The sequence below is a fragment of the Lucilia sericata genome, unplaced genomic scaffold, assembly GCF_015586225.1.
Source record: "Lucilia sericata isolate MDLA Ls3-8-SP2 unplaced genomic scaffold, ASM1558622v1 Contig000114F_arrow, whole genome shotgun sequence".
Classification (NCBI taxonomy): Eukaryota; Metazoa; Arthropoda; class Insecta; order Diptera; family Calliphoridae; genus Lucilia; species Lucilia sericata.
In genome coordinates this window covers 492,501-516,690 of record NW_023994146.1, presented here as the reverse complement: position 1 = coordinate 516,690, position 24,190 = coordinate 492,501, and the positions used below count along the sequence as shown (strand labels likewise).

Genomic DNA, 24,190 nt, shown 5'->3' with positions numbered 1-24,190 from the left:
CGTATTGGATTGTAAGAAAGCTTTAACTGAATACTCTTCCAGATGTAAGGTTCACATCATATGGGTACCAGCCCACTCGAGAGTAGTCGGTAACGAAAGGGCGAATGTAATAGCTTTAAATGGAAGGGAGCTCGAGGGAGTTAACCTGACAAACGCGAAACCATTCGGCGCAACGAAATCTGAACTAAAAATATGGATGAGAGAATCCCATAAGCCTCTTGGAATAATGAAACAGTGATTAGAACCACGAAGATCCTATGGGGTGACCCTAATGAGAGTAAGACGAAAAATCTCCTCAAAATGAGCAAGTCTGAAGTTAGTATGATGGTACGTATTCTGAGTGGAAGAATGTAGGGCATGTGGAGAGGACAGTGAAACTCTGGAGCACTTTCTTTGCCACTGCCAGGCATTCATCGAAGTTAGATCCAAGTATCTTGGAAGTGATGTTATTCCGGAAATAACATTCCTGACTAACACTGATTGGAAGATTCTTAGGAACTACGTTCAGGAAACTGAGTTTATGAACACTAAAAAATAATTCATTCAGTTCCTTTTTTTTCATGATAAGTAGCGCACAAAAGGCCCGATAGTAGCCTTGGTGTATTTCTTCGGATTTGATGTAGTATACATCCTCCTATCAACCTACCTACCTAATGATCTATGTATATATGTACCTTCCATTTTAATAAAAAAAATACACAGCCGATTTAACATGTCCTTTTTATTATTTTATTGTTATTATTTGTATATAAATGTCTCTTGCTTACTACGAATAAATTGATTAAATAATATATAAAATTAAAGTATTAACAGAGCTTATATAATAATTTTTACCACGCTCTTCCCTGCAAGGGCAAGTAACCAGTACACTGCTGTTGGTGTCCATTCGACATAAAATTATTTTGATTTCTGTAAGCCATTGCTAAGCTATTAGATACAATTGTGTTATTACACGGCTGTTGCAACATCTGCGTATTAGTACCAGTTACATTTCCATTATACGACGCATGTATTGATGAAGACGTATCTGGTGAGTGGGAGCCTGCAGATTCGTTAATAAGATTTATATTACTGGATAAAGAGTTGTTTCCATTTACGATATTTGATCCCACATTATTTACGCTGCTGACTTGTTGTTGTGAGTGTGATTGAATTGTGTTACCTCCTGAGCAAGGTTTTCCATCTTTTACCAAAACGGGAACTGCAACACGCCGAGGTGAGCTCGCGGACTAAAAAGAAAACATTAATTAATAAACTATTTTAGACATAGTAACGAAAATTTACTCAGTTTAAGCTGAGAGGATTTCGGCCAGTCATGCCACGAAAAATTTTTCAGAACTCCCTATATTTATGAGAAAAAGCCCTTTTTCCCTACACCCACACATAACATAAAAAATTAATTGATATTATAAAGAATTAATAGAAACACGTAAAAGTTCTTTATTCACCAGTGCCGAATCTTATATTCACCACAGTGTATTTAAAAATTTAATATATAGGGCTAAAACCAAATTTCCCAGCAAAATTTTCTTGAATTTCGGTAATGAGTAGTAATTATTTCCTAGGTTACAAAGTAATGAGTGATACATCTTAATCTCATTATTTCAAATACAATAATAATTAGTGAGATCTAAATATGTAATGATCTAAATATGTACTTATATATATTGTTAACTACAAGATTCAAATAAGTTCTTGCATGTAATAGGAGTAATAACCACTTATTTTAGTAATTAAACTACATACTTTAAATAAATTTGAGTCTAACATTTTTATTGTATTTTTTGACCGCCTCTAATGTACATATTTGTATATTCTTGGTAACAATAACCAACCTAACGAATTGATCTTATTTTGTCATTCTATCTATACGATAAATCTTATATTCTTCATTCATTCCCAACGAAAAATCTTTAATTTTTTGTAAAGAAAAGTAGTTATTTCATACATTACTTGGTAATGAGTAGTCATTATCAACCATATTATTTTATTTACCCAGCAAAAAAATGTTGAAGTTGTTAAAGAAGAAGGGATATTTTCATGATTTCTTTGGTAAGTATTCTATTTAATGCGTTTTAAATACATGCCTAAATTCTAATAAATTTGTCATCAGTGAAGGCATGAAAAATGTACCCAAATTCACTCATGTAACTCCACTATAGGAATTGTAATATTTTACTATAATTTGGTATTCTCTTAGGAGATTTAACGAAAACGTGCATTTCATACAATAAATATTAAAAATGACATTAATTTTTTTATTAGATTTTTGTTAAAATTAGTAATATTAAATCCTTTTTAACATTAATAAGAGAAGGAAAAAACCAAGACTGCTTAACGGATTTTAAAACACAATGGGTATTTTTCCTCTGCATGAATTTAAATTCAATCAAAATCAGTTAGTTATGTTTTATCTTATTTTATTTTTATCAATATCACGCAAAAAAATTATTTAAATATTGATTATTAAATCGAAATACCATTATTAATGCATTTTTAAATAAAAATAGTGCACCAATGAAAATTCGCTTGAGAATCATCGAATATTCATTGGTTATAAGAACTCATTTAAATGACGAACTATTTTTCCAAATACGAACCCATGCATGCCAATGACACGCTAATGTTGAAATCATGCATGTTTCCCCTAAATATGAACCAGTTCATTATCAGTTCAACCCATGCATTTACTACTTTTTTTGCACGTCTTTTTTTGCTGGGTATCTGAATATGTACTTACGGATATAGAGTAAAGTAATTTGGAAATGTTATAGCCCAATTGTCTAGCGCGTCTATTTAACAAACCAGAGGTTGGTGGTTCGAGCACTCCTTGATTCCAATTTTTTTTTTTTTTTTTGAAATGACATTGATTTATATTTTTATAAAACTGTTAACAAAGTTACAATAGAAGAAGTAGTTAATGAACCATTGAGCAAAAATATTTGGGTACTAAATCTGAATGGGGTATAAACTGCAGTTCCTATGATTGCTTTTGCACGTTATGGGTCAAACAATGACACTTTCTTCTATCAAAAATTTCCAGTTTTGTATTAATAAATTTAAAATTTTGTTAAGCATTTGCATTTTAACTTTTTTATATCCTATATGGAATGGATAGCGCCGATTTGAAATTTTCAAAATTGTTTAAACATATATATTTTGGGGCCATTTTAATTCGCAGCGCCACGTACATGCATACATTTATATATATATATATATATATATATATATATATATATATATATATATATATATATATATATATATATATATATATATATATATATATACAGTAGTTTTCCGATTTAACGAACCTATATGTTGTCAGGCCTGTTCGTTAAATCGAAAAGTTCATTATATGCAGTACTAACTCGAAAGTGTCTTTTGGGTACATAAATAATTAAAATTACATAAAATCAAATTTTTAAAAATATGTTTCAGGAAATATTTGTTCAATTCACAATCAAGTTGTATATTGTATCTACTAAAGTGTAGTAACAGTGATTGTGAACAGATCTTTGCAGCAAGTCATAAGTTTATGTACTCAATGAAAAAAAAACAATCAAAACAAACAATGTCAAAAGATAAAAAAATCAAATAATATTAAATTAATTAAACAAGCGAAATAAACCAAATTAATTTCTTTTAATTTAAAATTCTCTTATTTTCTTTATTCCACACTTAAAACTAATAAATAAACAGTTTTTAATAAAATTTTATTTTTGTTTGTTTTGGTAAACAGCTGTTTGTTTGAATTTCTGTGTTACCACTTTAGCGTTTTTTATGCCAAAATCGATTGAATTTTTTATTTATATGCTGAAATAAACATATGAAAAATTGTAAGAGTTGTATAGAGCTTTTGCATATAAAATACCAACAACATTGTTATAACTATTGTAGCAGCTGCTGACATACTACGCATACAACGCTACAACATCGATTGTGAATTGAACAATTATTCTTTAGACAATATTTTATAAGAATTTTATGAAAAACTAGCAATTTATATCACAATGTGAAAACAATAAAGAAATCTGAAAAAAAACACAGTTCATTTCGTAAAACTAATCTACGTTCTGGAAAAGCACTCGGACGACATAATTCTTAAAGAAGTTGAAACCCAATGTCTTGAATTGCGATGAATCTGAATCTGGCCTCAGAATTCCTCCATTACATCAGGCTTAGGAAATAGATTAATGTAAAGTTATTACAACGCGAATTAAGTTTAATTGTTGCAATATTGCCTCTGTCATATCTTGTTCTTTTTCCTTCTTTGAGATATCTGAACCCAAAGTTTTAAAAAATCTTTTTTCCTTTATTTTACAGCGATTCCTGTAAATATCCTTTTTCCAAAAGAAAAACTTTTTAAATTGTTTATTCTATAACATATCGTTTCTTACAATTTCTTACAATTGATTTTTATTGGAAAAAATAAAGGGGACTTGTAAGTTTGCCGAAAAATAAAAGCGAAATGTTAAGGTATAAGATTGGTAAAGTCTTTATTTTGAACGTCAATTTCTATGATTTCAAATTCTGAGGCCAAATTCTGGTTGTCCTGATTTTCTAGATTTTGCGACATTAAGGATTGTAGATTTGATTATCTCATATTTTTTGTATAAATCTTTAATAACAAATCTCAGATTATCTAGATCCTTCATTTTACTAAATTAGAAAAAATCAACTCTCGAAATCCATATTCGAAAGCAATGGAAAAGGAAATACCCCTCCTAAAACGTCGAAGCTTTTCTGAAATGTTTTTTAGTTATTTTTGTTAATTAAACTCTAATTTCAATTAATTTTATTTATATTTGTTCGTTAAACTGAGTACAAAAAGTATTTTTTGTTCGTTATGTAAGGTACTCAATGTAAAAATATTGATAGTTCGCTAAATGCGATGTTCGTAGAAACGAATGTTCGTTAAATCGGAAAACTACATATATATATATATATATATATATATATATATATATATATATATATATATATATATATATGCCCCAATGTTGGGGTCAAAATTCATTATAAAGTATAACCCTAACATTTTTTTAAGAGAAATCACCCCAAAATTAATGAAAAATCTCCCCAAGGTATGAGTAATGTAACATAAAGTCCATGGATTTCAAAGAGTCCATTTATCAAAAGAAGGCTTAATTTAGCGAAGCCGGTATTCGAAATACCCCAGAGTTTAAAACCTCTGCGCCCGACCAAAGGCCGGCTATCCAGAACACTTTTTAAATGGAAACCAAAATGCAACATACACCAAATTTAGGATAAATTCCTTTGGGGGTAAGAGTGTTCCTTTCTTAAATTCTTTACAAATTTTCAAATACAGTTCTGTTTTAAAAGTGATACAATGTCAATGGACATTATAACACTTTTAAAAATTGTCATAACGTCCATGGACACTATATGTCAATCAATTTTTGAAAAATATTCATATTTAAACATTTAATAAATACCCAAAAAAGACTGAAAAAAGATATATACCTGATATTTACCCAGTTTTTACCCAAACATCGGGTAAATACCGGGTAGAATCCCATCTATAGGAATTCCCGTTTGGCATCCCTAGTACAAACAAACAAATAAACAAACATACATTGATTTTTATATATATAGATGTTTGGCGAATTGTGTGCTAATTGTAACTAAAATTAAAACTCAATATCACTAATATTTGATTAAAGTCGTTCTAAAAGTGCCAAATGTCTCACTGTGTCACAAGTCCGCTAATTTATTACACAAATGTTGACATGGGTGTCAAAGTTGTTCGTGTAAAATTTTAGAATTTTAGGTCTAATAGTTTCTGAGATATGAAGTCGAAGTGCTTTACGTGAGTACCTGGCGTGTAGCCCTATCTCACGGTGGTACTTTTTCAACCACTGGGTGAGTATCAAGTAAACAACTCACCACTGCCCCTTTGTGTTTGTTACACGCAGGTCGCAATTTTTGTACATGGATATGCCGGTACAAGCAGTTTCTGAGATGAATGAATTTTTGTATTTAATTCATTTGGGAGGTGCTTATGTAAGTTCACCCATTTCTCTCCTTATATATGTGGGCGTGGCACCTCGCCTACTTGAATTTCCAAAACAAAAGGTAGCCTATAGTTCCATCCAGATATACCAGAAGACACTGTGAAAATTTCAAGAAAATCGGTTCAGCCGTTTAGCCGTCTATAAAGTCCAAACAAACATACATACATGGGCGCTGCGAATTATGGCCCCAGGTAAAATGGCCCCAAAACATAAAACGAAATATGGCCCCAACAAAGATACAGGAAACAAAAACACGAAATTTTTATTTTTTTATATATTTTTTTGGGGTATTTCAACATTTTTACATTTGGGGTAATACTGCATTTTGCAAAAAAATAAAAATGACCCCAATGTTGTGAAATGAAGAAATACCCCAAAACACAACTTTTTTTCCTTTGGGGCTAATTTTCATTCTTAAATTTTGTAAAATACGTGAATATTAAAATATTAAAAAGGGACCTAAAAAACCATATAAAAATTAGGGGTGATCTTTCATTATTACTATTTATTAATATTTTATAAAAAATCAGAACATTATCGCGAGATATTTTATACATAAAATACAACAAATATTATTACATAAAATATTTTTTTATTAAATCGCGCGATTTTATAAAAAAATATTTTATGTAATAATATTTGTTGTATTTTCATAAAATGTTTGTTAATTATGAACATTCTTGAAATATTTTTTGTAAAATTGCACGATTTTACAAAAAATATTTCACAAAAATATTTTACAAAAATATTTATTCTTGAAAAGAAAGTTCAAAATTAACAAACCTTTTATGAAAATACAACAAAAATTATTAAATATGAAATTTTATACATATATTAGCATATATTTGAGGTGGGGTGTCATAATGTCTATTGACGTTATGACATACCAAAAAGTTTCACATTGATATTGAGTTTTAATTTTAGTTACAATTAGCACACAATTCGCCAAACATCTATATATAAAAATCAATATATGTTTGTTTATTTGTTTGTTTGTACTAGGGATGCCAAACGGGAATTCCTATAGATGGGATTCTACCCGGTATTTACCCGATGTTTGGGTAAAAACTGGGTAAATACCAGGTATATTTATTTTTTCAGTCTTTTTTGGGTATTTATTAAATGTTTAAATATGAATATTTTTCAAAAATTGATTGACATATAATAAATTATTTTAAATAAGCAATTAAAAAGGCAAAATAAAAAAATTAAATAAATTCTTCAGTTAAAGAATGGAAATGTGGACAAGAGATGTTTTATGTAGCAACATATAAAAAAGATCTTCATCCACCTGGTGGAAAAGTACATATTTGCGCGTCCACATAAATTAGCGGTGTAGCTGTTATATGTATACGTAGAAATTTGTGTCTTTCTTGTGAAAAGACAGAATTCCGTTTTTGCCGGGTTAACATTGAGGCCTCTCGGTTGAGACCAGGTCAAGGCCGTAATCAGAGCCTCCTCAGCTCGTCTACATAAGTAATTTGGATCCTTCCCCTTTAAAAGTTTTACGACATCGTCTGCATAGCAGACAGGTCTAAGTCCTTTCTCGGTTAGGGTCCTTAGGAGGCTATTAATCGTGGTAACCCATAGTAAAGGTGACAAAATGCCATCCTGTGGTATAACGCGAAATACCTTTTTCCTGATAGCTATATCGTACATCTCGCAGCTTATCCATATGTTCCTTAGCATGTAGTGATCCAGCTACGGAGCTTTTATACTTTATAATGTATAAAATACATGATAATGTAAAAATGTTTATTTTTCTTGAAAAAAAAAAAAAAAAATAAAAATTTCATTAATTTATGCTGCATAATGTGTTTCTTCTCCACATTATCTGCCACCTTTTTGGTAAACACCTGGGTTTTTACCCGTTTTTACCCAATTTTCCCATTTTACCGGGTATTTACCTATTGGGTTTTTACCCTTTTCCATCTCTAGGAATTCCCGATTCCCGAAAATCCCGGGATTTTTGAAAGTGTTTTAAAAAATTAAATCCCGGGGAATTTCGTGATTTGTTCGTTTTGTTGCTAACTTTAAGCGTTAACACTCATTGATAGCAACAAAACACTACTAGTATAAAGTATTAAATAAGAGAATTTTAAAAGTTTTTGGACTTAAGATGACTCTACTAACTTACAAGCTGAAATATCAAAAATAAAAAGGGCAATAAATAGGCATATATACTATCGGATATATAAAAATAACAAGTAAGAAACTATAGGCGGGCGAGGCCTACCATATAACCCCCTACACCAGTTATGAGAGTAAAATGTGATTTAGTTTTCATAATAAATCATTTAAATTGATTTATACCTCTACTCCGATATATTTTAGCAATTTATTGTTAAAAAAACTATTTTTCTGAAATATGCTTGGGGGAAGCCTTCATATGAGTCCATCCTCATAAAATTTGGAGGACGAATTTACGGTTACATAAAATGTATTTATGCTGAATTTCATTGCGGCACTTCCCTTTTTAAGCGAATTGTGGACACTAAATTCTTTTTTAAAGCTGTGCTTTGTATAGGGGCTAGGATCAAAAGAAGCCCGATCATTTTAAAATTCATCAGGGCATTTAAGGACAGTATAAAACAAAAGCACTACTCCGGCGAAACCCAATATACCATCCCCATTAAGGTGGTGTAGGGTATAAAAAGGGCAACAAATAGGCATTGATACTATCGGATATCTAATGGGTGTATTAGAATCTATAATGGAAGTCAACCTGTCAATAAGATGGCGAAATGATAATTTCCTTATTTGGGTTAGAGAACACGGGATATAACTAAAAATAATATTGCTAGTACCTTGGCAAAAGCTGAAATTACTATGGCTATAATTGATAGAAACCAGTTCTGTAGTATTTACCTACTGACCAATAAAAACCATATATCCGATATTCAGCGCAAAACGGATGGTCGCATGAGTACTTAGGTGCAGTACAGGTGCTATGGATCCTCATTACACAATCTATCTAAATATTAGGTTTCATCAAATTGTAAATTTGGAACCATTGTAAATTTGGATATCATTATAGGTTTGTTTGAATACATTTCTAGTAAAAGTAGTAAAACAAGAGAAAAATAAACAAGTTAGAGTGCTATATTTGGCTGAGCCGAATCTTAAATACCCTCCACCAGCTACTTTTATATTAATGCTTTTTTAATTGATCAAATTTTTGTAGAAATAAGTTTTCTCATGTCTTAAATAGAAAAACCCCAAGATTTAAACAGATTAAATCTGTTACAATTCCAAGATTAATTGAACATTACAAACCCCATTTTCTTTTATATTTTTATAGCGCCCTAAGATATGCTTTAACGATATTTAATTATTTTCAAAATACATATATATAATTTTGTTCTACACAAATTGATAATGCAACTAGTTAAATACGGTTAAATTGCTTTTAGGGGCAGGACCTAGTATGGGAGATATGACCAATTATAGACCGATCGTAAAAAATCCTTTAAGCAAAATTTCTGTACATAAAAGCTATATTTCAGTCAAATTTTGTATCTATATCGTATTTTAGTAATAAGTAATGTGTGTTCAAGTGATTTTCTGAAGGGAACCTTGCATAAGACCGACCGCACCCATGTTATGGACCGATCGTGAAAAAATCTTGAAGGGACCTAGTATTAGAGCTATGACCAAATATGGACCGACCGTAAAACAATTTTATAGTGCACAGTGGGGCAGAATGGAAATTTTTTGGAAATAAATCTGGCATTTCTAAACGGCTGATCCGATCGGGATAAAATTTGGCGTGAGCGTAGCCAAGTTTTCGAGTTTAAGTTTTGAAGACGAACCCTGCAGATGCCCCAGGGACGGCGCTGTGGCGGCTCAAAGTAGGGTACCTACGACATGTAAAATTTTTAAACTCGTACCATTTTTTTGTTTTTCATCCAAATACAATTTTATATTTTCTGAAAGCGCTCGACGAGATCTTGAAAAAACATGCGTGGACATACTACTTATCTCTTATAATATCCGAGTTATAGGCATTTAAAAATTTAGTGATACAAAATTTACCATACCTTGGTCCGCCTTTTTTTGAATACCGGGCGTAATTTTGGGTCATTTACAGATCCAAAAATATACGTTTTTTAATTTTAAAATTCAAAAAATTTTAGATTTTTGCCGTTTTTTTGCCAAAAATGTGTCTTAACTCTTTTATTAATAAAATAAAATTTTCTTTAAGAACATATTACAATTTTATAGTTTTCTAAAAGGTATCTTTACGCAGAACGCTTTGCCGTAAAAAACTTGTCCTATTTTTTGAAAATGTTGCCACTGCGTCCTTCCGAATATGACCTATTTTTTATCAAAACTTCAATTTTGGCGACATGTTCTAAAATCCCAAAGCTGGGATCAGAAAACTGAAAGCAGTTTCGGAAACCTCAATATGTTTTATATTTACTCCAAAAGTATTTTCCCAGCCCTGAAAGAAATGTAGACCCTATGGGCAAAAATGTAAAAAATACCATTTTTGGGATTTTCATTCCTATTTTTGGGAATTGCGGGATGCCCTTTGACGTTTTCAATTTTTTTTGCATTTTCTTATTTGAAATGACAAATTTAACAAGCGTTGAAATTTTCATTGAGTTCTGTTCATAAATAAAGATTTTGTCTTATATTACATATTTGTTAAATTTCTAAAACTATGATTTATATCAACATTTTAATAGGGTCGCAGATAGCTACAACAATTTAGTCCATATTTATCCCTTAATATCAGTTTTTAGTTAGATATGGAAATTCTCGACCCTTTACAAAAAATTTCAAGCCAATATCTCAATTACATTCAAAAATATGTTCATTTAAACCTGTGTCCTTTAATTTCATCTTTTTCATATTTTAGTATTAAGTATGACAGAACATATATTTGGTGTTGAATAAAATATTTGGACAATTTTTAAAAATTATTTAGTTAACTATTTTATTAAAGACTATAACATTGTATATACAATAAAAAAATTATAATTTTATAATGAGCCACGCACAACAACACCTAAATCACCCCACACAAACGCCTTTTCCCGCCCACCGAAACATAAAACACAATTTAATACAATATCGTCAGTTAGTATAATAGCTTTTTTTATTTGAACTGTTTATCTTAAACATAATACAATTAATTCTTACAACCTACTTATATAGTTAATTCCTAACACTACTTATTTTCTATAAAATAATCTGTCATATCGGTATACATATCCAGAAGGTAATATAAGTCCTTTAAATCTTCCTTGTTTTGAGATGATAAAGTTTCATAACAAATCCATCATTTTCGCATAGTTGAAAGAACAGGATCAGAAGATAGAAGTAAACTATTAAAAATATCTTCATTCTGTGATTGCCTGGATCATTTTCTTGAGCTGAATAGTTGAACATGCTTAAAATCTCGATTCCTCGCTTCCTGGGCTTCTTCTGTTAACTCTCCAAGTGGAAGAATATTCGATTCAATTATTATTTGACCATGACACAATACTTTGTGTACTGTTAGTGTTAGTTCCCTCCATGGATACAGAGATACAAGTAATTTAGAAATTTCAGATGTATATTCCCCAAATCGATTTCCATTAATTTTATGTTTACTATTCAGTGCCATTAAAATAGTGTTAACTCTTCGAAGCAACTCCTTGTCGATTCCAGTTATTTTTGAAGTAATTTCAAAATCACGAAAAAACCTTCTCGCCGTATTACCGGCATTTGTACTACCGCAACTTGGAAGTGGTTTGTCGATGTTTAATCCCATCTGAACTTTAAATTCTTCTTGGATTCTGCATTTTTCCGCAGCTCTCAGTTCTTTCAATTCTTCATTATTTTTTGTTGATTTAGTAAGATTCTCTGGCACACTTCTATATTTGAGGTCGTATGCTATGTGTAAAAAGTAATCCAAAAATCGTAATATGGCATGAAGTGGTGAAATTCCGAAAGACAGGACTTTTTCATTAATGCTTCTGCTTTTGTTTATATTTGAGAATTGCGACTTTTTCTCATTACATATTGAGCATCTCCAGAAGGAAGAAGTTTCTGTTATGGCATTGCTGACCTTTCCATCAATCATTGTTAAGCTTAGCTGATATGATACGTTAATAGAGAATTCCTTTATTTTTATGCAAATGGGCTCCAGTGCATTTATTTCATCTTTTAAATATTCCACTAAATCTTTTGTTGTTTTCTTTGACTCCTTTATATATTCAAATCCAATGGGTCTACAAAAATTTTTTGAACCCGGAGTTGTATTGATCCATATATCTTCAAATGAATTTCCGATGCTTGACGATGATGGATTAAGGGAATATGAACGAATTCGTAATGGCACTAATGATGACATAAATACGCTGTTGTAGTCTGCTAATGTCCGACTTCCACAAGCTTGTTTGTATTCTGGAAGTGCTGATAAACCGTCACATCCCCACTTACACATTAAGACAACATCACAGTTATGAATTTTCCTTAGTTGGTCTTCTGAAAAGTCTGACACAATTCTTGATGCTGTGTTTTCGAGCAAAGATGATATATCAATACAAGCTTCCACATCATTAACAGCAATAGGTGATGGTGGGATAGTTTGTTTTTTTTTTGGATCGCCTTGTATGATGGTAATATATTGTGTCCTTTTTCATGCAGAGCTTTCCTTAATATTTGGTACTTATTTCGACTGAGACCTAGTTCCAACATAAGCGCTATTGCTTCCTCTTCAGTAAAATTTGATTGTGATGTTGGAGTTGGTATACTTTCCACAATTCGCTTAAGTCGTTTTGGTGATGCATTAGGAAGAATAGTTGCAATATGTACGGCATCCATAAGTTGGTTTTCCTTTTTCAGCATTTCGTTAAATGTATCAGCAATTTCCTCATTTGAGATTGAAAAAAGTTTTTGTGTGACCCTCTTTTTTTTTTTTTTGACCTTGAACATAAGTCTTCGTATGACTTGCAAAGCGCTCCTGTTGATGTGTTGTAAGTTGAGATTTCCGTAGTAGTTTCCATCCAACTACAAAATTTTAATCGAAATTTCTTTTGATTTCCATCCACAGACTTACTTTTTACATCAAAAAGTTTTAAATTTTTGATATGCCTGTTTTGTCTACTTTTCTACTATAAGTAGTTTTTATATAATTTGAAATGTCTTCAATTCTTTCTGGCCCTTTTGAAGATACACTTCATAAAACGGAACACAACTCTTCGTACTTTAATGTAATCTTCATTGTAGATTTATTAAATATGGTACTTAAAATCTAAGAAGTTTACTTATATACCAATTCTTGTCATTTCCGATACAGGTATTCCAAAATAAAAAAATACGAATTGTCTACCTATTAACATTTAGGACTATATTACTATAACCTGTAATTCAGTCATTGATATTTCTTATTAGTGAATGAATCGAAATTATCATTACCTGTATATTTTTACCTACATGATCATAAACGAAACAGAAGTGATCTGTCGAAAAAATTTAGGTAAAAAATAGTTATAAATTTCTGAAAATTTAAGCATAATAGGACCTTTCAATTATAAGGATAAGCAAACAAATAGAAAATAGGTAAATATAAGATTTAAATATGTTCTGTCATATTTAATACTAAAATATGAAAAATATGAAATTAAAGGATACAGGTTTAAATGAACATATTTTTGAATGTAATTGAGATATTGGCTTGAACATTTTTGTAAAGAATCGAGAATTTCCATATCTAACTAAAAAATGATATTAAGGTATAAATATGGACTAAATTGTTGTAGCTATCTGCGACCCTATTAAAATTTTGATATAAATCATAGTTTTAGAAATTAAACAAATATGTAATATATGACAAAATCTTTATTTATGAACAAAACTCAATGAAATTTTCAACGCTTGTTAAATTTGTCATTTCAAATAAGAAAATGCAAATAGGAATGAAAATCCCAAAAATGGGATTTTTTACATTTTTGCCCATAGGGTCGACATATCTTTCAGGGCTGGGAAATACTTTTGGAGTAAATAGAAAACATATTGAGGTTTCCAAAACTGCTTTCAGCTTTCTGATCCCAGCTTTGGGATTTTAGAACATGTCGCCCAAAATTGAAGTTTTGATAAAAAATAGGTCATATTCGGAAGGACGCAGTGGCAACATTTTCAAAAAGTAGGACAAGTTTTTTACGCCAAAGCGTTCTGCGTAAAGATACCTTTTAGAAAACTATAAAATTGTTATATGTTCTTAAAGAAAATTTTATTTTATTAATAAAAGAGTTAAGACAAATTTTTGGCAAAAAAACGGCAAAAATCTAAAATTTTTTGAATTTTTAAATTAAAAAACGTATATTTTTGGATCTGTAAATGATATTGATCTGAAATTTTTTGTATATTATTGGAAATTTTGTTGTCTAACTAACAAGAATTAAGTCCATTTGGTTCAAAATTACGCCCGGTATTCAAAAAAAGGCGGACCAAGGTATGGTAGAGATAAGTATGTTTTTTCAAGATCTCGTCGAGCGCTTTCAGAAAATATAACAAGTAAGAGTGTTATATTCGGCTATGCCGAATCTTATATACCCACCATCAAACCTCGTTTGACTCGAATGAAACTTACTTATGTCGAATTTCATCTATATACTCGTATATTTAGGCCAGTTATAAGCGTTAAAGTAATTTTCTGAAGGAGACCATATATAGGGGGGTAGGGTCAATTATGGGTCGATCCTCATATAATTTGGTAGATAGAATTTGGTTCGTATTAAATTTATTTGTGTCGAATTTCATCGCTACACTCGTATTTTTAAACCATTAATGAACGTTGCAGTCATTTTCTGAAGGGGACCTTATATGGGGGGTAGGGTCAATCATGGACCGATCCTCATAAAATTTTTTAGATAGATTTTGACTCGTATGAAACTTACTTATGTCGAATTTCATCTATATACTAGTATTTTTAAGCCAGTAATGAGCGTTAAAGTCATTTTCTGAAGGGGACCTTATATGGGGGGTAGGGTCAGTTATGGACCGATCCTCATAAAATTTCGCATATTGATTTTGGATCATAAGAAACTTACTTATGTCGAATTTCATCGCTATATTCGTATTTTTAAACAAGTTATGGCTGTTAAAGCTGCTTTTCGAGGGGCCACTTGTATGGGGGCTATCCGAAAACGTGGACCGATATTGCCCATTTTCAATACCAAACAAACCTTACCTATAAGAAATATTTATGTGAAATTTCAACCCTCTAGCTCTTTCCATTCGGACTCTATCGTGCTTTCAACAGACAGACAGACAGACAGACGGACGGACAGACGGACAGACATGGCTAGATCGTCTTAGAATTTAATGAGGACCCAGAATATATATACTTTTGTGGGTCTATGACCAATATTTCTATGTGTTACAAACGGAATGACAAAATCAATATACCCCCCATCTTTTTTGATGGTGGGTATAAAAATCTTTGTATTTGGATGAAAAACAAAAAAATGGCACGAGTTTAAAAATTTTACATGTCGTAGGTACCCTACTTTGAGCCGCCACAGCGCCGTCCCTGGGGCATCTGCAGGGTTCATCTTCAAAACTTAAACTCGAATACTCCTTGGCTACGCTCACGCCAAATTTTATCCCGATCGGATCAGCCGTTTAGAAATGCCAGATTTATTTCCAAAAAATTTTCATTCTGCCCCACTGTGTAGTGTAATTTATGTATATAAGAGCAATATTTGTGCTAAATGTATGGATATCAATATTTTGTAATGAGTTATGTGCGTTTAAGTGATTTTCGGGAGGGAACCTTGTATGGGAGCTATGACCAATTAAGAACCGATCGTAAAAAAAAGTAATATTTATGTATATGTGAGCAATACTTGTACCAACTTTTATATGGATATCTTAATTTAGTAATGAGTTATGCGCGTTTAAGTAATTTATGGACCAATTATGGACCGATCCGAAAAAACTTTCATATTAATATTTCTGTGCAAATGAGCAATAATTGTGTCAAACTTTATATGATATTTTAATTTAGCAATGAGTTATGCGCGTTTAAGTGATTTTAGGGAGGGGACCTTGAATGGGAGCTATAACAAATTATGGACCGATCGGAAAAAAATTTGACAGTAATATTTTTTGTGCATATGGGCAATACTTATACCAAGTTTTATATGGATATCTTAATTTTGTAATGAGTTATGCGCGTTTAAATGATTTTCGGGAAGCGTCCTTGTATGGGAGCTATGACCAATTATGGACCGATAGGAAAAAAATTTCATAGAGCAATGCTTGTACGAAATTTTTTATGGATATCGTAATGTAGTAATGAGTTATGTGCGTTTAAGTGATTTAAGGGAGGCGACCTTGTATGGGAGCTATGACCAATTTAGTAATTAGTTATGCGCGTTTAAGTGATTTTCGGGAGGGGACCATGTATGGGAGCTTTGTCGAATTATGGACCGATCCAGAAAATTTTTCTCTCAATAAATTCGATTGACATAAGATTTTAATTTGTGAAATTTTGTGAAGATATCAACATTCTGACGGAAGTTAATAACTAAAAAACTAATTTTCCGGGAATATATACTTTTGTATGGGAGGTATATGAAATTATGAACCGATTCTGGCAATTTTCAGTAGAAATAAAGATCTTGTTTAGAAACGAATGTATGATGACTTTCATGAAATTATCTTTCATAGTTTTCGAGAAAATTACATCAGAATGTGTAAAAAATGCTTATTTTTTCGGAGTTGTTTTAAATGTTGATTCATAAATTTTCCCGATGTAAACGGATTTTGCTCATTTTCAATACTAAATTGTACCGGATGATAATGAATATTTTGGCTAAATTTCGTTAATTTCCATTGCTTCGTTTTAACGTGAGAGTGTTTTACACAGACAGACGGACGGACATAGCTAAATCGACTCAGACTTTCGTAAGGACCCAGAATATATATACTTTGTTGGGTCTCGGATGAATATTTCTTGGTGTTACACTCGGAATGACAAACTTATATATACACTCTAGCACCACTAATGGTGCTAATGGGTACAAAAATATTCTCAAAAATATAAAAAGTAAACGAACGAAATTCAAGTTAATTTTGTTTCATTGTCATTGTATTGAAAAATTTAAAACAAATTGTATGAAATTTTTTCCAAACAAATCAATATAGAACAAATTTTGTTTTACTACTTTTTACTCGATTAAAATATTCAAGCCAACAATAGTAAAAGAGAAAAATATTTTATTTGAAAGAGAAAGAGAAAACTTAAAAAAATAGTAAAAAATGGTAAAACTAGTAAAAAATTGTGTGTAAACGAACAGACTTTATATTTATCTATCTATATATATAAAAATCAATGTATGTTTGTTTATTTGTACCTTATAGGAAGCTAAATTACTGAACCGATCTTCTTGAAATTTTCACTGTGTGTTCCTCTATATCTGGAAGGAACAATTGGCTACTTTTTGTTTTGAAATTTCAAGTGGGCGAGATACCACGCCCATAAACTAAATTATAATAAAAATGGAATATCTGAGAATGCAGCATAGTAACATTCCTCAAATTTTGCAGTACCGAATTTTACATTCATATGAATATTCGAGACAAAAATGGGCAGCTTAAGAAAATTGGCACGCCCCTTAAATATAAGGTAAATAATTAAACTCAAATATCTGGTAACCTACAATATCTATATTCCATAAACTTTGTGCATATGTATTTTTCTATTCTATGCCAAAAATGCTTTTCAATTATAGTAGGTGTGGAACTTCCCACACAGAGATTACACTGAAATTTTTATATCTGGCAAACTATAATAGCTAGAATCATGAAACTTTGTAGGAATACTTATGTTTGGTATACTAATAATTATGGGCATGTCATCTCTCATACAAAGTTGATAATCTAGGAGACTATATAAACTAGAATCTTTAAATTATGCTTGAAAAACAACATTATCAATGTAAATAATTGGACCAGCAATAGCGGGCGTGCACCCCATATACATTTTTGGAACTATAAAATACAGAGCCCTCATATGGTGTACAATAAACTATACCACTAATATAAATATTTCAAACTTTAATATTAGGACCAGCCAATAGATGTGGGTTACCCCTTAAATAACTTATCAAATACTTTACTAATAATGTTACTATCGAAATGTATATCTATTGGCAAAATATGCTAGTAATAATGGAGGAGGCCTATAAATATGAAAAATCCTATATCGATGAAAACATAACAGCTAAAATCCTAAAATTGTACGAGAAACTTTCTTTCTATGGATATATATAGTTTTTTAAGTTTATCAAAGAATATTATGTATACATATATTTATATAAATACAAGGAGGACTATACTATTTTATTGATGCGCCAGGAGGCGGTTCACAAAAGAATATTGCCTTAGCCACAAAAGAATATTGCCTTAGCGTCATCAGGTATTGCAGCAACACTTTTAGATGGAGGCAGAACTGCGCATTCTGCACTCAAATTACCATTGAAAACACAATTTTCTGAAGATTATACATGTAATGTTAAGAAAAATTCTTCAATGGGTAAAATCCTACAAACGTGTAAAATAATAGTGTGGGATGAATGCACCATGGCCCACAAAAAATCATTGGAAGCGCTTGAATGCACTTTACAGGACATGAGAAGTAATTCTAATTTATTTGGAGGTGTATTAATTCCTTTAGCGGGGGATTTTCGCCAGACACTTCCTGATACCTGGTCCAACAACGGCTGATGAACTCAATGCTTGCCTGAAATCATCATATCTCTGGCAATATGTTCACACGTTAAAATTGACAACAAACATGCGTGTACAGTTGCAAAATGATGATTCAACATCAGGTTTTGCAAAACAATTGCTGGATTTAGGAAATGCATCAATAATATTATTTTGAATACGTTTGGCATTCGCGATGACATAAACAAATCTCAGAGTCAATCCCTGCAAGTGTGTGGCATAAATCTCGAAAATCCATGCTTCTCACATGGTCAGCTTTATGTTGCATGCTCGCGAGTTGGGAATCCTTCAGATTTGTATATCTCCGCGCCTGAGGGGAAAACGAAAAATATTGTATATCGCTAGGCTTTAGAATAAACAAGCTATATTCGGCTGAGCCGAATCTTAAATACCCTCCACCAGCTACTTTTATATTAATGCTTTTTTAATTGATCAAATATTTGTAGAAATAAGTTTTTTCATGTCTTAAATAGAAAGACCCCAAGATTTAAACAGATTAAATCTGTTACAATTCCAAAATTTATTGAACATTACAAACCCCATTATCTTTTATATTTTTATAGCGCCCTAAGATATGCTTTAACTATATTTAATTATGTGCATGTATGCATGTGTGTGAAAGATTTAAGGATTTTCAAAATACATATATATAATTTTGTTCAACACAAATTGATAATGCAACTAGTTAGGACCTAGTATGGGAGATATGACCAATTATAGACCGATTGTAAAAAATTCTTTAAGCAAAATTTCTGTACATAAAAGCTATATTTCAGTCAAATTTTGTATCTATATCGTAATTTAGTAATAAGTAATGTGTGTTCAAGTGATTTTCTGAAGGGAACCTTGCATAAGACCGACCGCACCCATGTTATGGACCGATCGTTAAAAAATCTTGAAATAGAATTTTTGTATACCAAACTAATATTTGTGCCAAATTTTGTATCAATAGCTTTATTTGGTAATGAGTAATGTGCGTTTAAGTGATTTTCGTAAAAGGACCTTGTATGGGAGCTAAGACCAATTATGTATATAAAGACAAAATTTTTAAAATTCTGTATCTATATAATTATTTGGTAATGAATATTGTGCATTTAAGTGATTTTCTGGAGGGAACCTAGTATGAGAGCTATATTTCCAATATGACCAAATATGGACCGATCGTAAAACAATTTTATAGTGTAATTTATGTATATAAGAGCATTATTTGTGCTAAATGTATGGATCTCAATATTTTGTAATAAGTTATGTGCGTTTAAGTGATTTTCGGGAGGGAACCTTGTATGGGAGCTATGACCAAATTTTGAAATAACATTTCTGTGTATGTATGCCAAATTTTTTATGGGTATCACTATTTGGTAATGAGTTATGTGCGTTTAAGTGTTTTTCTGAAAGGGACCTTGCATGGGAGCTATGATCAGTTATGGACCGATAGGAAAACAATTTCACAGTAATATTTCTGTGTATATGAGCAATACTTGTGTCAAACTTTATTTGATATTTTAATTTAGCAATGAGTTATGCGCGCTTAAGTGATTTTAGGGAGGGGACCTTGTATGGGAGCTATGACCAATTATGGACCGATCGGAAAAAAATTTCTTAGTAATATTTATGTATATGTTAGCAATACTTGTACCAAGTTTTATGTGGATATCTTAATTTATTAATGAGTTATGTGCGTTTAACTGATTTTCGGGAGGGGACCTTGTATGGGAGTTATGACCAATTATGGACCGATCGGAAATAACTTTCACAGTAATATTGTGCATATCTGTGCATATGAGCAATACTTGTACCAAGTTTTATATGGATATCTTAATTTAGTAATGAGTTATGCGCGTTTAAGTAATTTTCGGAAGTGGACCTTGTTCTCTCAATGAATTCTATTGACATAAGATTTTAATTTGTGAAATTTTGTGAAGATATCAACATTCTGACGGAAATTAATAACAAAAAAACTCATTTTCCGGGAATATGTACTTTTGTATGGGAGGTATACGAAATTATGAACCGATTCTGGCAATTTTCAGCAGAAATCAAGATCTTGTGTAGAAACGAATGTATGATGACCTTCATGAAATTATCTTGCATAGTTTTCGAGAAAATGTGTAAAAAATACTTATTTTTTCGGAGTTGTTTTAAATTTTGATTCATAACTTTTCCCGATGTAAACCGATTTTGGTCATTTTCAATACCAAATTATACCGGATAATAATGAATATTTTGGCTGAATTTCGTTAATTTCCATTGCTTCGTTTTAACGTGAGAGTGTTTTACACAGACAGACGGACGGGCGGCCATAACTAAATCGACTCCGAATTTCATAAGGACCCAGAATATACATATGTACTTTGTTGGGTCTCAGATGATTATTTCTTGGTGTTACGCACGGAATGACAAACTTATATATACCCTCTATCACCACTGATGGTGGTGGAGTGTATAAAAATAATTATTAAGAAAAATTTTAATAATAAGTAAATTATATTTTAGTAATTTTGTAATATTTTGTACATTTATCCTAATGAATAGGAATAAGAAATAATTATTAAGAAATGATGTAAATATCAATAATCAGTAAAATATTTTAAATACCAAACTTTCTTTGTCTTATTACTTCATGGTTTTGGACAGAGACAAACAAATATTAATAAAACTTTCCTAAATAAAAAATGTATATTAGTACATTTTGAATATTTCTTATTTTATGTCGACAGGAGTAGCAAAGCACGACGGGTTTTAGCTAGTATGTTTATATTTATATGATATTATTCAGTACCTGGGATGGAAAGATTTTTATTCTAAGTACTTTGAATTAATTTGTTTTTCTTTTCACAAAATGCTTATTGGAATGTAAACACCTACTAAGTGTATTTATATTGCAATATGAAATAGAAAATGTTATTTTTGTCGGTAAATTATTAAGATTTTTTTATTTTTCTATATTTTTCCCGAATCCCTGGATTTCTAAAAATCAGTCCCTAGTTTCTACCTTATAGGAGGCTAAACCACTGAAGCGATCTTCTTGAAATTTTCACTGTATGTTCCTCTATATCTGGAAAGAAAAACAAAGGGCTACTTTATACTTTTAAATGGGAAGTGGGAGAGGTGCCACACCCACTTCCTTAAAAGTCGAATATCTCGGAATATGGTACAACTAGAGTCCTCAAAATTTGTATGGACAATTTTGACATCCATATGAATATTTTAAGGAAAAAACGGGAGGACTAGCATTAGGACCCATATGAATTAAATACAAAAATTTGTATATCAAGGAAACGCTTTGAGCTAGAATCCTCAAATGTTCACATGGATGACAAATTTGTTGTCATTTGGGTAATAAATTGGCGGATTAGAAATAGGGGCGTAGCACCTCCCATAGGAATAAAATAAAAAAACATCGTATATCTGGGAAAGTATAAGAGCAAGAATTCTAAAAGCTTGTACGGCAACATTGAAATCCATACACTCCCGCTCACTTAAATAGGTTCACTGTTTTGTTTACATTCAAATTAATTTTTTGCCATTTTATTCTTTAGTTATTAGGCTTACCGCAACCTATTTGTTAAAAAATATATTGTCTATATTCACAGACATGGATGCATGGATTTTACTCACTGCCAGCAGTAAACTGATTTTATTCTGATTGAACCTAATCAAGTAAGCCATAAAAATACAGCTAAAACAAGTTAGAGTGCTATATTCGGCTGTGCCGAATCTTAAATACCCTCCACCAGCTACTTTTTATTGAAACCCATCAACTATCTAATTTTTAGATAACTTGCCAAAATTTTTGTCGAACTAATTTTGATTAGGTCCAAAAAAATTTATATTCGAAAATATTTTAATACAATGATGTAGCTATACACAGAATATGGGAGTTGTGACCAATTATGGACTGATCAGGAAACAATTTAGTATATAGATTTTTATGCAGAAAATGATCAAGTCTAATTCTACTTCAATAGCTTTATTAATCAATGAAATATGTGAGTTTAGGTGACTTTAGGAAGTGGACTTTATATAGGAGCTATGAGCAATTAAGGGCCTATCCGGAAAAATTTCGTAGAGTGATTTATGTAAAGACCAAACATATTTGTGTCGAATTTTCTCAAATTAACTTTATTTGACAATGAAATATGTGTGCTTAAGTGACTCTCAGAAGTGGACCTTATATGGAAGCTATGACCAATAATGGACCAATCCGAGAAAAAAGTGGTAGAATGATTCATATGTACACAAAACATATTCAAGTCGAATTTTATCCATATAGCTTTAGAATTCAGTGAAATATATGCGTTTAAGTGATTTTCGTAAGTGGACCTTATATGGGAGCTATGACCAATTATGGGCCTATTCTGGAAACATTTCGCAGAGTGATTCATATTTGGACAAAACATGTTTGTGTCGAATTTTATCAAGATAGCTTTAGTTGATAATGAAATATGTGCTTTTAAGTGATTTTCGTAAGTGGACCTTATATTGGAGTTAGGACCAATAATGGACCGACCCCTAAAAAAATTATAAAATGATTTGTACGTACACAAAACATATTCAAGTCGAATATTATCCCAATAGCTTTAGAATTCAATGAAATATATGCGTTTAAGTGATTTTCGGAAGTGGACCTTATATGGGAGCTATGACCAATTATGGGCCTATCCGGAAAAAAAATCGTAGAATGATTAATGTTTAGGCAAAACATATTTGTGTCGAATTTTATCAATATAGCTTTACTTGGCATTGAAATATGTGCTTTTAAGTGATTTTCGGAAGTGGGCCTTATATGGGATCTATGACCAATAAGGGACCGATCCGTAAAAAATTTTGTAGAATGATTTGTATGTATACAAAACAGATTTGTGTCGAATTTTATCCCGATAGCTTCATAATTCAATGAAATATATGCGTTTAAGTGATTTTCGGAAGTGGACCTTATATGGGAGCTATGACCAATTATGGTTCTATCCGGAAAAAATTTCGTAGAGTGATTTACATTTTGACTAAACATATTTGTGTCGAATTTCATCAAAATAGCTGTAGATGACAATGAAATATGAGCTTTTAAATGATTTTCGGAAGAGGGCCTTATATGGGAGCTATGACCAATAATGGACCGATCCGTAAAGAATTTGGTAGAATGATTTGTATGTACACAAAACATATCCAACTCGAATTTTATCACAATAGCTTTATTCATCAATGAAATATGTGCGTTTAGGTGATTTTCGGAAGTGGACCTTATATGGGAGCTATGACCAATTAAGGACCGACTGAGATCTACGTTGACATATAATTTCTGTTCATATTATATTTACATGTACAAAATTTCGTGTTGATACCGATATATTTGAGGGAGTTATTAACGATAAACTAATTTCCGGGAATATATAACTTTGTATGGGGGCTATGGGAAATATTGG

At 31.2% G+C, this 24,190-nt stretch overlaps 1 protein-coding gene across 2 annotated transcripts in view; it reads right to left on the bottom strand.

Annotated features, from left to right (window-relative positions):
- Positions 1–717: 717 nt before the first annotated feature.
- LOC119600434 (homeobox protein Nkx-2.1) overlaps positions 718–24,190 on the bottom strand; it is a 343,605-nt gene continuing 320,132 nt past the window's right edge. The window contains exon 7 of one of the 2 annotated variants that reach the window (XM_037950641.1): positions 718–1,229. In XM_037950641.1, the coding sequence (XP_037806569.1) occupies positions 831–1,229 (399 nt within the window). In that variant the 3' untranslated portion in view covers positions 718–830. The remainder of the gene's footprint in view (positions 1,230–24,190) is intronic. The other variant, XM_037950640.1, reaches the window with a different exon arrangement.